The sequence below is a fragment of the Miniopterus natalensis genome, chromosome 2 (assembly GCF_054644295.1).
Source record: "Miniopterus natalensis isolate mMinNat1 chromosome 2, mMinNat1.hap1, whole genome shotgun sequence".
In the NCBI taxonomy this organism is placed as follows: Eukaryota; Metazoa; Chordata; class Mammalia; order Chiroptera; family Miniopteridae; genus Miniopterus; species Miniopterus natalensis.
Genome location: NC_142082.1, coordinates 26,148,255 through 26,163,005, shown reverse-complemented (window position 1 = coordinate 26,163,005; position 14,751 = coordinate 26,148,255). Strand labels below are relative to the sequence as shown.

General features: G+C 39.7%; 1 protein-coding gene across 5 annotated transcripts in view; it reads left to right on the top strand.

Annotated features, from left to right (window-relative positions):
- The window catches only part of ATP11A (ATPase phospholipid transporting 11A), a 137,071-nt gene that overhangs the window by 71,396 nt on the left and 50,924 nt on the right, over positions 1–14,751 (top strand). For all 5 annotated transcript variants that reach the window (XM_087814217.1, XM_087814219.1, XM_087814221.1 and 2 more), the window contains exons 3-8: positions 3,495–3,584; positions 4,426–4,506; positions 7,076–7,183; positions 11,127–11,255; positions 13,718–13,821; positions 14,314–14,364. In XM_087814217.1, coding sequence (XP_087670343.1) covers positions 3,495–3,584; positions 4,426–4,506; positions 7,076–7,183; positions 11,127–11,255; positions 13,718–13,821; positions 14,314–14,364 — 563 coding nt within the window. The remainder of the gene's footprint in view (positions 1–3,494; positions 3,585–4,425; positions 4,507–7,075; positions 7,184–11,126; positions 11,256–13,717; positions 13,822–14,313; positions 14,365–14,751) is intronic.

The following is a 14,751-nucleotide window of genomic DNA, read 5'->3' as shown; positions in this document are numbered from 1 at the left end:
GTGGTGCTGGATCCAATTTCAGGTACATAATAGCTGAGGCTTTAGGGCGGTTTCCAGGTGCTCTCATTTTACTTTCTGGCAGCTGGCAAAGAAAAAGAGCGCCCAGGGCTTTTTTCTTAATAGTTTTTCTTTTGCCACATGATTAAAGGTAGACCAAGTGAGACTGCTCTCTTCTTTGTCATGAGCCATACTCTCAGTGAGTAACCCAGGACTAGAGGTGACTATGCACAGAGAAGAAGAGATTGGATGACAAAACCAAGCTTAGGTGCTCAAGAGGTGTTCTAATCTGAGGGCTAATGACACACAGTACAAATGCAAAGACTCTGGGTATGTAGTTTTTTGTGATGTGAATAAATGCCAGGAATAGTAATTGTCTTGTATAATTCAACATGTCCCAAAATGTCTTAAAGTGAAGAGAGAATCTCTGGTAGACTTAGACTTCTCAGTTTACTTATAGCAAGAAAAAAACATTTTATTCCATGACTATGGCTCAATACCAGAGATTTCAACTCTTAAATACTATTCTACTGATTGTATCACAACAGGAGGTAGGACTTGATAGCTGAATGTAGGTCAGAGTATTTTTTATTCTTTGTAGTACACAAAGCATTGGGTTCTATTTTGGCTCACATGTCTAAGCAAATATTTAGATCATTACCATTTAATAAAGATGAAAAATATACAGTTGGCCCATCATGATCACTTTTCTAGCTCTTATTGTATGTAACAAAATGTTCATTTTATTTTATTCATATGTTACTATTAGCCAGTCATGAATGTTTAAATTTATCTCATTTGGTTTTCAATTTTATTATACATTATCAGGAATTAATAACCCTCTTTTTTACCATATTAATAATCAGAGTAATAACTTAATTTATAGTAATTTATTCTGTGAAATATAGAAATTAAAAGCTTAATGTCAAAGCTATATAGCATGGACCTTGCATTCCTGATCAGAATAAAGAAACCATCTAACTGATTTTAAATTCCAAATTTGTGCTACTTCCCTGGAAGACCAGAAATCAAAATTAAAAACACAACACTATTTACATTAGCATAAAAAAGAAAGGACACACATACTTAGACATAATTAAGTGTAAGTCCTACAAAATATGTACAAGATCTATATGAGGAAAACTATAAACACTGATGAAAGAAATCAAAGAAGATTTAAGTATTTGGAAAGATATTCCGTGTTCATAAATAGGAAGACTTGATGTTGTTGAGATGTGAGTTCTTTCCAACTTAATCTCTAGATTCAACACAATCCCTACCAAAATCCCATCAAGTTATTTTGTAGGTATCAACAAACTGATTCTAGAGTTTGTATGAAAGATCCAGAATAGCCAATATAGTATTTAAGGAGAAGAACATAGTTGGAAGACTGACACTACCTGACTTCATACTTTCTACAAAGTTATAGTAATAAAGACAGTGTGGTATTAGTGAAAGAATGGTCCAATAGATCAATGGAACAGACTAGAGAGCCCAGACATAAATCCACATAAATATAGTCAACTGATTTTTGACATAGGAGCAAAGGCAATACAATGGAGGAAAAAAAGTCTTTTCCACAAATGGACATCCATCCACGTGCAAAAAAAAAAAAAAGAAAAAATGAATAATCTAGACCAGCAGTTTCCAACCAGTGTGCTGTAAGAATTTTTAAAACATGTAATTCCTGACTATTTATAGTCAGGGATACTGACCTCTTTTCCCTTAGATTGTCAAATAAAATGACAACAGCCAACACAACAGCAGCTGTCCGTTGTGAAGGAATCAAAATTATACCTGGTTTTTTTTTTTGTTTTTTTTTTTTCAGAACAGCAAAAAAAAAAAGTTTTTGGTGTGCCACAGAATTTTAGTAATTAGTTTATGTGTGCCATGAGATGAAAAAGGTTGAAAATCGCTGATCTAGATACTGACCCTACCCCTTTCAAAAAGTTAACTCTAAATAGATTGAGCATGGACCTAAATGTAAAACGCACCACTGTAAAGGTCCTAGATGATAGCATAGGAGGAAAATCTATATGACCTCGATGCTGGCAATGAGTTTTTTGATACAATACCAGTAACACTAACCATGAAAAATTGATAAGATGGACTTTATTAAAATTAAAGTGTTCTCTTCAAAAAGACACTAAGAGAATTAAAAGACAAGACACTGACTAAGAGAAGATATTTCCAAAACACATATCCCATAAAAGACCGGTATGAAATGATAGGTGGAAGATAAGGGAGGGGAGAGTGTGGTGGGTTTGGGATCTAGAAAATTAATTTCTTTTCTAAACCTCTAGAGACCCTCTTGGAGTAATTTAGTGGGGCCAACGTGAGAAGGGAGCTGAAAATATGCCCATAATTGTCATGGGATGGGGGGAAGCACTCCTTTGTTTTCCTGCTCATTAATGAACTTCATTAGGAACTTGTGAATGTAAATTAGAATATAAAATGGAAATTACCTATATACTCTCTAAGCAATCAGAAACTTAAGGCAAGGAAGCTTTTTCTTTAAACTGTGGCTATTCGGTGAAATAGATGTAAAGACCAAATTCAAAATATGTTGGATAGTGTAGGACCATGGCAGGCTTTAGTTATTACATTCAGTTTTCAAGAACTTGTGTTTGGGATTCTGACATTAGAGTTCTTAGCAGGAGAGCTTGGTGCCTGATGCCTGGGTCTGCGATGCCAGCTCACTGCCCTGACCGGAGCCGATGGAGGTTCTGTTCGTTGCACAGAGGGCAAGGCTCACTGACACATTAGGCAGAGCTCTCTCTTCAGTAGACTATCATCATTAAAGGCAAAAACTTGTCAAATGGAATTTTAAAAACAACTTCCAAGCTCGATGTTTACTGTAGATTAATGACATGTGGAACATTGTTGTTTTCAGCACAAAAGTTAGGGACGCTGTCCTCCTGAGGCAGAACTGCAAGGTTTGGAGAGTAAGAACTCTCCCCTGCCTGCTTCTCCATTGCCTCCAAATACAGAGGAAGGGCTCTCCTGTGGTGCAGGCACAGACACTTCCCTGTGTGGCAACCGTCTCAAACTGGGTCAGGACTGCTTGATAATGTTAACTTCTGTTTTAGCGTTCTGTTACCATCTAGTCATGGTCACACACAGAAAAAGAGCTTATGAAGGAACTGCAATCAAGGAAAAATGCTAAGCATGTATGTTTTGAGTTAACAGTCATAGGTTTATATTTGATGAAAGACATTTTAATAATAAAACCATTGTTAAGGTACTTTGCATTCCCGTGAATAACCTAGAAGGAGGTAACTCACACATCCTACTTTTGGAGAGCACATGCTCTGTTAGCATTTTGTTTTTGTGGTCCTCAACTTGATAAAGTGTCTGCAAACACTCTAAATTTTGAAAATTTAAAACTAAACATGTTGTACCTTGAGATCCAGTGCTGCTTATCATGTAGCAGAGTTAACACTTATAAAAAGTAAAATGGGATCAAAATGACACCTTTTTTTTTCTTTTTTCTATAGTACACATTTTGGAACTTCATACCCAAGAACTTATTTGAACAATTCAGAAGAATTGCCAACTTTTATTTTCTTATCATATTTCTGGTACAGGTAAGGCCAGCGACCTTTTTTTCCTATCTCTTCAAATAAGTCTAATAAGTGACATTTTATTCTAGGTGATTAACTATGGTTTGCTTGTAAGGAGCAAGGACTTGGTGCCACTTATCTACAGATCCTTCATTTATTTTCTTTAAGGGCAAGTGTGTTGGTTCAGAGAGATCTATTTGCTAAAACATACACGCGAGCCCTCTGTATTCGAGTTGATGCTGGCCACTTTCCAGCGCTGGAGGGGAGGTCAGGAGCTTCCTAATTTGTAGGAGAAATTTGCCAGCCCAGCTAAGCACTGTTACACTTCTTCTTCCTAAGTATGCGTAGGTTCTCCAAGGGAAACATTAAGAGAAAGAGAAGGAGGGGAAAAAAGGAGATTGGAAGCCACAATGAGGTATGCATTAGGGAGTAGTAGGTCAGATGTGTTTTAAGAACAGCAACCCAGTTTTTCTCAGTCATACAAAATGCACCTGGGGCACTTTAAAAATTTTTCCAACATTAAGTCATCCAAAAAATGTAGTTAAAGTGTGGCACCAGAAGCAGAGTAGAGTAGTAAGTTAACGTACAATGTACGCTGGTATCAGGCTGTGTCTTTGCCACCACTAACGTGGTGGTCTTAAGCATTTCCCTTAATTCAAAAGAACTGCCCTCAGTTTTATAGTAAAATAGGATGATTTACTTCTCTCATTGAGCTCTAGTGGTAGAATAAAGTAAAGTAACAGTAAAGCAATTTAAAATAAGTGAGAGCACATGTTGGGTGGTGGTATCACAGGGCCAACCAGTCTGTCTAAAGTCACTAATGCCTGTTTCTGAAAATGGTTCTACAATTCTCTTTTAATTGCAGTTGATTATTGATACACCTACAAGTCCAGTAACAAGTGGACTTCCACTGTTCTTTGTCATCACTGTCACTGCTATCAAACAGGTAAGATTTCTACAGACAGAGGGAGAAGGTCATTATCTTTGTTATGTGATGTCGCCTCTTATCCAAAGCAATTTTAGCTATTTTATAGAGAAATTTAGGTTTTAAAAATTCATTTTTATAACTCTTTTAGGTTGATACTGGAGTTAAAATAATAGATATTATATAACTTAGTTGCTAATTTGGTGCCCTGTGAGTCTGAGGAAGAAACTATGGTTTCACACTGAATTGACCAGAGATGGTGTCTGATTTTAGATGAGTTGCTTAACCTGCTGTGTTCTTGACCATCTAAGGATCTGATATTTGCAGAGGGTCTGGGGTATGGCTTCATTAGAGAGCATGCTGACTCACTCAGTGTGGATCGAATTGTGCTTTTTGGTCCTGATAAGTGAGGCCAGTAACCAGCAGTGAAAAGAGTGCATCTTAATTATTTCCACGATCCATTTCGCCATTTTAATGGGGCAGCCATCACCACTACCTATCCAGGAAATTTCCACCACATGACAGCTCGTGGGTCCAGCTGTGTAGCCACATCTGGAGATGTAGACAGCTCTTTGGGCACCTGGTTTCCCTTTCATATGCTGGGAAATATTACAGAAAAGAAGTCATTCATTGTCCTTAACTCAAACTCCCATCCAGTAGAACCTGACTCAGAGGCATGTTAATCAATCCAGAAAGTGTGGTTTGAAAGTGTATGTTTTCTTCTGTTGGGGAAAGAATTTGAAATTGGAAAGAGTTTGAAATTGTGCCTATTAAGAACCAAAAGAATTTAGCAGAGTTGTTGGTCATGAGAATTCGGTCAGGCTGCTTTTCCAGTGCTTGAGCCCATGTCTAAGTTGACATAGGAACAGCTGATATTGGTAATTTCCAATGTTTGTTACAATCAATAAAATGCATCAGTGCATGGAGAGCTCTACCCAGCTTTCTGTGAGTATCACAAAGTGAATCAAGGAGCTTACTCAGTTTGCTAAGAATCTGGGTGGCCAGATCCAATAACAGACGTAGTCAGGAGATACACATAGACTGACTTGAACTTTTCGAAGTAGAATATTTAGGTTCGGGTGGTGGAAATAGAATTGGTGCCAATTTTCTTGAGGACTTTTGTTCAGTTCATATTAAAAGCCTAAAAGTCTTACTCTTTTGATTCAGACATTCTCTTTTTAGGAGTCTATACAAAGCATATATAATGGATGTGCACAAAAATACAGTTTTAAAGGTGTTTATCAGAAGTATATTTACAACTACAACCCAGATTTCTATGGAAAAATGTCCATGATACATCGAGGGTAAAAGTAAAATAGTCTGTGCAGTATGATTCTAGTTGTGAAAAACTAACCCCCCATAGCCTAGAATTATATTTACATGTAATTATATTGATAAATTAATAATTCATATATTAAAAGTTTTTGCAGAGTGATAGGAATGGGACTTTTGTAGTTTCTTTTTTGGGAGGAGTGATTTATGGATTCCCCGTGTTTTTTTTGTAACATAAAAGGTAAAAACTAATTGGGGGTAGTTATTTTTGATTCTTTTATTTATGTCTTTGTTTGTTTTCAAAAATACACCCTCCTGCACTGAGTTACAGAGTGGAGATGAGAAAACCAGGCAGAAGATCCAGAAACAAAATGGGTGGAACACAGTCCAGGCATATTGTTAAAAAATATTTTTCTTTTCTGATTTCCTGCATTACACACATACCCTTTATTCATCCGTTCTACAGAGATTGATTGAGCTCTTTCATGTACTGAGCCTTTTTGTGGGCCCTAGAGATGATAATGTTGAACAAGAGACATTCCCGTGAGGGAAGCAGACACTAAGAAGCCATGTGTAGCATGCACATGTACACACACACATGCACATGCATGTACACACACATACCCACATGTGCAGTACAGGGCATTACGGTGTCAGTGGTGGGGGCCTCTCTGATACATTCACTTAGACTGGGAACCAGGTGAGTCCAGTGGAAGGGGAACCGGAAGACCCCTGCCCCAGACCTCAGGCCATGAGCAGGCCCTGGCCCCTCAGGGACCCTAGACCATGGCCCTGGCAGTGAGCCACCTGGTGTGTCACCGCTATGGACTCGAGAATGGCCATTCCAGACGTATCGAGACAGGAGAAAGTTTGGGAAAGCCCCACTAGATGGCGTAGAGTTGGGGCTCCCAGCGGTGACCGGGCTAGTCATGTCCCCATTCAGTCCAGAGAGTGTCTGGTCTGCCTTTTAGAGGCCCAAGGAAGGGGGATACCTCGACCAGCATGGTGGAGAAGTGGAGATTGAGGATCCATTTGAGGGAATAGTGCCAGGACTTACAGTGGGTGGGTTTCAGGTGTGAGGAAAAGGAGACTAGAAGGCGACTTCTGACTTGGCTGCGGCCGCGTTCGCCTTTCTCATGGACACGCCTGGGAGCATGGGCGCCCCAGGGCTCTGGCCACCTCACGTGGCCGCTGGGCTGAGGCTTGGTGTACCTTACTCATAGTCATGGCCCATCGCGACAAGTCCAAGGATTGGCCCAGAGCTGAGGGAGCCCCTGCGTTTCTCTCACTTGTCGCCTGGGATTCTTCCTCTTGTCAGGGCTATGAAGACTGGCTGCGCCACAAAGCGGACAACGCCATGAACCAGTGCCCCGTTCATTTCATCCAGCACGGCAAGCTGGTTCGGAAGCAGAGCCGGAAGCTGAGAGTGAGTAAAAACTGACGCGTGTAACTGGTGTAAAACTAGTAACAATTTTTTTAAAAAACAGCAACAATGTAACAGATTTTTTATTGGATATATGCCCAACCTCTTCCTCAGTTATTTCAGGCAAACTCCTATCACTCTTTTTTTTTACCCTTATTGATTGATTGATTGATTTTTTTTTTTTTTAAAGTTTTCATAAACTGCATTTTAGAGCAGGTTTAGGTTCACAGCAAAATTGAGCAGAAGGTACAGAAATTTCCCATATATACTTTGTCTCCCCACCCCCACCCCCAAACACAGTCTCCCCCACTATCAGCAGCCCCACCAGGGTTATCTGAAGTTTATGAGATTATACCAAGGATTTTCAACCGTTTTCATCTCTTGGCACACATAAGCTAATGACGAAAATTCTTCATGGCACACCAAAAAAAAATTATATTTTTTGCTGATCTGACAAAAAAATATAGGTATAGTTTTGATTCATTCACACCAGACGGCTGTTGTTGTGTTGGCTGTTGTCATTTTCCTCTTTGACAGCCTAAGGGAAAAGAGGTCAGTGCTCCTGGCTAAAGAAGTAGTCAGGTATTGCATGTTTTAAAAATTCTTGTGGCGCACCAGTGATCGCCAGATTTTACTAACCATTTAGAACAAGGAAAGCTCTAAACACTTTTAGAAAATCTGTTTTAGAACAAGACAAAATCATATTAATATAAGCTTCACTAGTTGGAAATTATGGAAGTTGGGTTCGAAAGCTGACTGAATTTTTCCAGTGAATTATTAATGTAACTGAGGTAATTTTATTTCTTTAAATGTGTGTTTAAAATTAAGTGGATTACATTCAAACCTACACTAGCCATTTAGAAGCACCTATATGTGTATAAACAATAAGTATAACTTTTACAGTTTGTCCCAGAGTCATGTTTAGCTGTGAACCTAGGGGTGGAGCCCAGCCATCCTCCTCCTGTCACCTTCTCCTGTCCTTGTCACCCGCCCAGGCCTCTTCTCCACTGTCTCTCTGGGTTGCCTTCCTGGCCAGAAATTGTGGTGGTGCTGTCAGGAACTTGCAGTGAAGGATCTTTGCCAGCTCTCATGTAAAGGGACAGAAAACTGGGCCTCCACTGCCAGGCACACCCCTGAAGAGGGGTAGCCCAGTCAACCTGGGGAATCAGTGGATGTCTCAAGAAAAGAACAGGGTCCGGGATATAAGAACACATCAGGAGGCCTGTTCACATGTCTTCAGCATGGGATCCATCTTTGTCAACCTATTTCTGGATGTTATATGTATTATACACACTATTGTATGTATTTTTAAAATATATATATATATTGATTTCAGAGAGGAAGGGAGTTATTTTTTAGTTACAGTTGATATACAATATTAGTTTCAGGTATATGACATTCCTATACCTTGCAAATTGATCACCCTGGTAAGTCTATACAATATTGACTATGTTCCCTGTGCTGTACTTCAGATTCTTGTGGCTGTTTTTGTAACTGGCAATTTATACGTTTTAATAAACATCTCTTTCTTTAAAAACATACCTGAACAGTGTCCACCAGCAGAAAATTTGAATTTTTAATGCATTGATCTCCTATGGGAAATGTCTGCTCTGTGTCTGACCTCACAGCTATGAGAACAACATGGGGACCAGAGGATTCTAAATCAACTATGCGAGGCAAGGAAGAAAGATCAGGCTGTCCTTTGTGACTCTAGGGATCGTCTTTCATTGACCATAATGTTTCAGGCCTTCAGAGGATGCGCCTGGCTATCAGAAAAGAAACCTTTAATTTGTCCAGCTCTAAAATTTTGTAATTTTAAGAATGCCATTACATATATGGAACCATGGAGTCTGAAACCTTTTGGGACTGGCTTTTTTCATTCAGCCTTATTCTCTTGATTTACCCCATCATCGGGTGTATCAGGGGCTCCTTCCTTTTATTGATGAGACCATGGTGTGGGTTAGACCTTCAACAATTGAAGGACACTTAGGTATTTTCCAGTTTGGGGCTATATTATGAATAAAGCTGCTCTGAACATTTGTGTACAGGTTTTGGTATGAATAAAGTTTCCATTTCTCTGGCATAACAGCTCAAGAGTTGAATTGCTGGGTCATATAGTAAATCCATTTTTAGTTTTAAAAGGAATTGCCAAACAATTTCCCAGAGTCCTGGACAATTTTACATTCCCATCAGCAATGTATGAGAGATCCAGCTTTTCCACATTCTCCCCAGCATTTGGTGTTGGCACTACTTTTCATTTTAGTCATTCTGATATCTCAGTGTGGCTTAAATTTGCATTTCCCTAGTGGCTAACTATGTTAAATATCTTTCCATGTGCTTATTTGCCATCTGTGTATTCTCTTTTGTGGGAAAAAACAAAAACAGAAAGCTTTTCATGTTTTTTACCCATTTGAGGGTTTTACTGATGAATTTTGAAAGTTTATATATTATAAATATTAATCCTTTGTCAGAAATCCCTTAATGGGGTATTAATTCACAAAGCAAAATTTTTAAGTTTTGATGAAGTTCAATTTATTGATTTTCCCTTTTGTGGATCGTGCTTTTACTGTCAAGATTAAGAGCTCTTTGCCTAACCTGGAGCCCAGAGGTTTTCTTTGTTTTTTTCTAACAGTTTTGCGGTTTTATGTTTTACATTTAAGTTCACGCTCCATTTGGAATTAATTTTCATATAAAATATGAGGCTTAGGGTAAAGTTTCCTTTTCTTGCCTATGACTGACTGCCCAGTTGTTCTACCATCATTTGCTGGAAAGGCTGTTCCTTCCCAGTTGAGTTGCTTTTGTACCTTTGTCAAAGGTATTCGTGTGGCTCAATTTCAATGTTTTCTGTTCTGTTTCACTGATCTCTGTGCCAGTCCTCTGACAATACCAGCACAGTCCTGGTTACTACAGCAGCATAGAAAGACTTCGTATCAGCACAGTGACTCCCACACTTCATTCTTCTTGGTCAAGATTGTCGTCGCTATTCCAGGGCCTACACCTTTCCGTGTCCATTTTAGCATAAGCCCATCTGTGTCTACAAAAGTCTTTGCTGGGATTTCTGTAGGAATTTCACCCAAATTGGGTCTATTTGAGGAATAACCCTTTGGTTTTAAGTTCTCAGACTCAGTTGGGACAGTAATGAAGTATGACAGGGGATTCCAGGCAGACACATGGTGATGTCCTCATTTTGGAAGCTCCTTGCAGTGGCAGGAACATCCAAGCGATTGGAAGGATTTTTAACCCCCTAGCTAGTCACCCTGATTTGTGGGGGTTTGATGGTCATTTACCTTTCAGACACAAGGTCTGAAGTCACAATTGGAGAAAAGGGGCCTTTCTGGGAGGTCATTTAGATGTTTTGTTTGGTGATGGTACTAAAACTGGGATGGTTTTGTCTTATTTAAAACAGTATGACAAATAGTCTGTGACTCGTTTTTGCTCTGTGGTTTCTGTAATGTGATTTCCACTTCTGCTTTCTTTTTAGTCATGCTTGAGTGATCTGGACAGTGTCTTGGTTCTGTTGTTCAGCCAGCTTTTAGAACTCTCCTACCTGCTTTATAGAACACCTAGTTTTAAATCACCTTCCTACAAAAATAGTTCCCACTTGGACACATAAATGAAACACTAGAATTCATCCTGTTTGGCTGAATCAAGGATACTCCTGTTATGGATGTTTGTCTGTGTTTCCATTGCAAAATATTCAATCATAATGCACTTTGATGCTTCACAGATCTAAAATTGGCGCATTGAAACCTCACCTAGTCTGTCCTCGGTTTGGGCAGAATGCCTGGGAAATGATCTTTCTCTAGAGTCACATTAGCATCTGCATATCCTCCTGTAAACAAACACCATAATGGTATCTGTGAGTATTGACTGGCACTTTAGGAAAAGAAAACCCTGCTGCACAGAGGCAGGACTCATTTAATGGCGCTGTCTGTCTGTCCTGCAGGTTGGAGATATCGTCATGGTCAAGGAGGATGAGACCTTCCCCTGTGACCTGATCTTCCTCTCCAGCAGCCGTGGAGATGGCACCTGCCACGTGACAACTGCCAGCTTAGATGGAGAATCAAGTCACAAAGTAATGTGCCTTTTGATGGAGCCCCTCTACAGGGCCTTACCTTCCGTCCCCAGCTGTACTTGTATGGCTAGAAACTACATCATGTTTGGAAATCCAATTTTCAGTGAAAACCCAGGGACTTGTGCTGGCCATATTGTTTTTTGACTTTTGTTTCTCTCTGTTTTCTACTTTTTTCTTTCCACCGTCAGTATCTGTAATAACAAACCATCTTGAGTTAACAGAAATAACTTCATGTTATTTGTGTAGTTGTGTCATTTAGCAGAGGTACTATATTAAGGATGTACTGAATAGATTGTTGAAATTTTGAAAGCTTTCATGTTACCTAGTCAAAATTAGTGTCTTTACTACCCTGGAATTATGTGAAAAGTCGCACATGAGTCTAGATTTTGCCTATTACTTCAGTGAGTGTCTTTTTATTAAAATATTTTAATATCCAAAGTTATAATTAATTTCTTATATTCAGTATGGAATTCTGTACCGGTAGCTGATGCTACAAATTTTAATTAACAATCATGAAAGAATAGAACATTTCACTATTAATTTTAAGGTTTTCATTATTTAAAATATCTGGAAGCTTCCAAGGAATTTATAAAAGTGAGCATGTGGAATGGATTCAGCCATTTATAAGGCATCAGCTCACAAAATTGCAACTCTTAGCACGGTGTTTAAACAATACCTATGAATATAGGCAATTTCTAGGATGAGAAAGAGAAATTTTCTTTGTGAAAACCCTAAAGGATATGCTAATTTCTTATGGATAATCCATGATATCATTGTATAAAGCCCTGTGGGGGTTTTTCGGCATTTACTTTCACATTTTCTCTGTAGCATATCCCAAGAGAATTGTCATTCTGGCACAAGTAATTGTGATCAACAGTAATTCTGGGAGTGGAAATCCCTGGGTTGGTTGTCAGGTGTTTATTGTAACCTGTTACCGGTCTCTCGAGTGTGGAGAGTTTATATTCCTGTCCTTCCTGACAGTAAACATTTCTAAATCTCCTTGTATCTTTCTAATAATCAAGTGCTGGATAAATAAAGTGCGTACTAAATAAACATAGAGCCACAACCCCCCTCACTATTGGCAGTGGGCTCTCCCACCCCACCCATCCCACGCGAGGGATGTCGCTGCTCAAACACGTCTCAGCATTGCTATGAACAGATGGGCAGGCCTCCGGGTGTATCACTCTTTTCAGGTAAAATTTTGTAACAGTCAGAATCGAAGATATTAGAATCCATGTTTCACTTTGACCTTCGGTGTGTTGTGCTCAGCATCTTGAATGTGTGCTCTCCAGCATCATTTCTCTGCATTGTGTTTGGCTTGGGGGCTGGGTAGATCTTGGCCCTTTCCTTAAAGGCAGGGTGGGGGAGTGGCACTCCTGCACTGGTCACATTTATTGCTCGGTTGACCATGGCCGACATTTGACCTCTCTGGAGTTTTCACATCCGTAAAATAGGGACAACCCTGCCTTCCAGGGGCTCTTGTGAGGGCATAACTAGAAAATTTCCCAAAGTGCTTGATTGATACACGATCAATACCCTTGAAATGTTATAAATGCTGTTGCTGTGATTGTATCTCCTGTTTGTTTTGATTCGTGCAACACTTTGTCTAACACTTGATTATTAGAGAGAAAGATAAGAGGAGATTTAGAGATGCATTCTCCTTCACTAGCCCCTCAAGCACCAGTGTTTCTTTCCTCTCTCCTCCCAAGGAAAGCCCACCTGTTCATGCTTACTAATACCATCTGGCCCTTTGGTCTCCAAATGGGGTCCCAGCCAGCAGCCTAGGCATCCCATAGGATCATGTTAGAAATGCAACCCTTGGGCCCCACACCAGACCCATGGCATCAGAAACTCTGGGCTGGGGCCTGAGAATTGTATTTCTAACATGATCTCAGGTGGGGTCCAGGAGTCAGTGCCCTACAGGCCCTCCATGGGGATTCTGATGAACATTCAGGTTTGAGGAGCCCTCGGGTGGCCGAGTGAGTAGCTATGCAGGAAGCTTACACTCCCAAACAGTGCCGGGAGAGGGCAGTTCCTGATGCCGATGACAGCTCTCTATAAACAGTAGGGTGTTATATAAACAAAAAGGAGTATTTTAGCTCCTAAATTTGTTTCCTAACTGATAGTCAGCACCATGACAGATAAATCAATCAAAGTGTCCAATTTTGAGGAAGAATTCCCAGCCCTGCTATTCATTTTAAGTTGAAGACACTGGGGAAGAATGGAAGAACTTTATGGCACCTAATAGATACAGGAATAACAGTAGTAATGTATAATTCTATAACTTTTTAACCTTTGCAGACTCTTTATTTTACTTCTCTCATACGCTAACCAGGCTTTGTAATTGGTCTTACTTATATGCACAGAAAATTAGACGGTGTTGTCCTAGGAATGGAGGCATTGACTGCTAGGTGTGTGTTGTTCATTTTTGTTGTGAATTCACATTTCTTGTCAATCTGTAGACACATTATGCAGTTCAAGACACAAAGGGATTTCATACTGAAGAAGATATAGATGGTCTACATGCTACCATTGAGTGCGAGCAGCCCCAGCCCGACCTCTACAAGCAAGTATCTCTGTATCCCCTAAACATTGTTCTCGCTCTCCATCCCAGATAGTCTAGCAGCGTAGTTGTTGGGAAAGAGAGTGTAAATCGCTGCTTAAAAGTTAAGACTGAGTTAAAACTAGGTTACTTACATATTTTCAGAGTCCAGCCACATTTAAGCCTATAGCTACTTATGCGAACATTAGAAGTGGCTTAATGGAACTAAGTTTTCTGCAAAAAGAAAATAATTTTCTGTATTTTGAGGAAGTGATTTTAAGGAAAATCATTTAAGTCATAGGTTAATAAGAACAGAAAGTGAACTAAGAAAAGGGGAGGAAGGTAGAGTGGTGTAGGTCGAAGTGGATGTGCTTTTGTGTAAAGAACCCTGGGTCACGAGTGCACATTTCCTTCTTTCTTAGAACTAGGAAGGGGGTGTGTAGGACAGGGCCCTTCCGGTCTGCGTGTCCCACCCATGTGGCTGCCGTGCCAGTAACCTGACTTTTCTGTTGCCAGGTTTGTGGGCCGCATAAATGTTTACAACGATCAGAATGACCCCGTGGTGAGGTGAGGTGATGTGCTTCTTCTAAACACTTTTGGAGACTTTCATCTCTTTATTTTTAAATTATAAGTGAATTTTTTATTGTTGCTGTTCTATTGGGTTTTGAAAGTAGAATTAGACATTTCCAGAAGTCCAGGTTTTAGTGTTTTCTGATTTCTCTTGTGTGTACAGCTGTATTTGTTAACAAGCTAATGACACTCTTAGAAGATTCTGCTGAGGGTCTTCTCACAGCAGGGAGACTTCAGGAGCCCATGCAGCAGTTTCAAGACAAAAGAGAGGGTGTGGTTTCCCCCATTAGAAATTCCCTTTCAGAATTTATAGACAATATGTAGTTAACTATGAAGATGAAAGTTTTCTGACTTGGAAGCCTTTTTTTGGGAATGTATGAATCT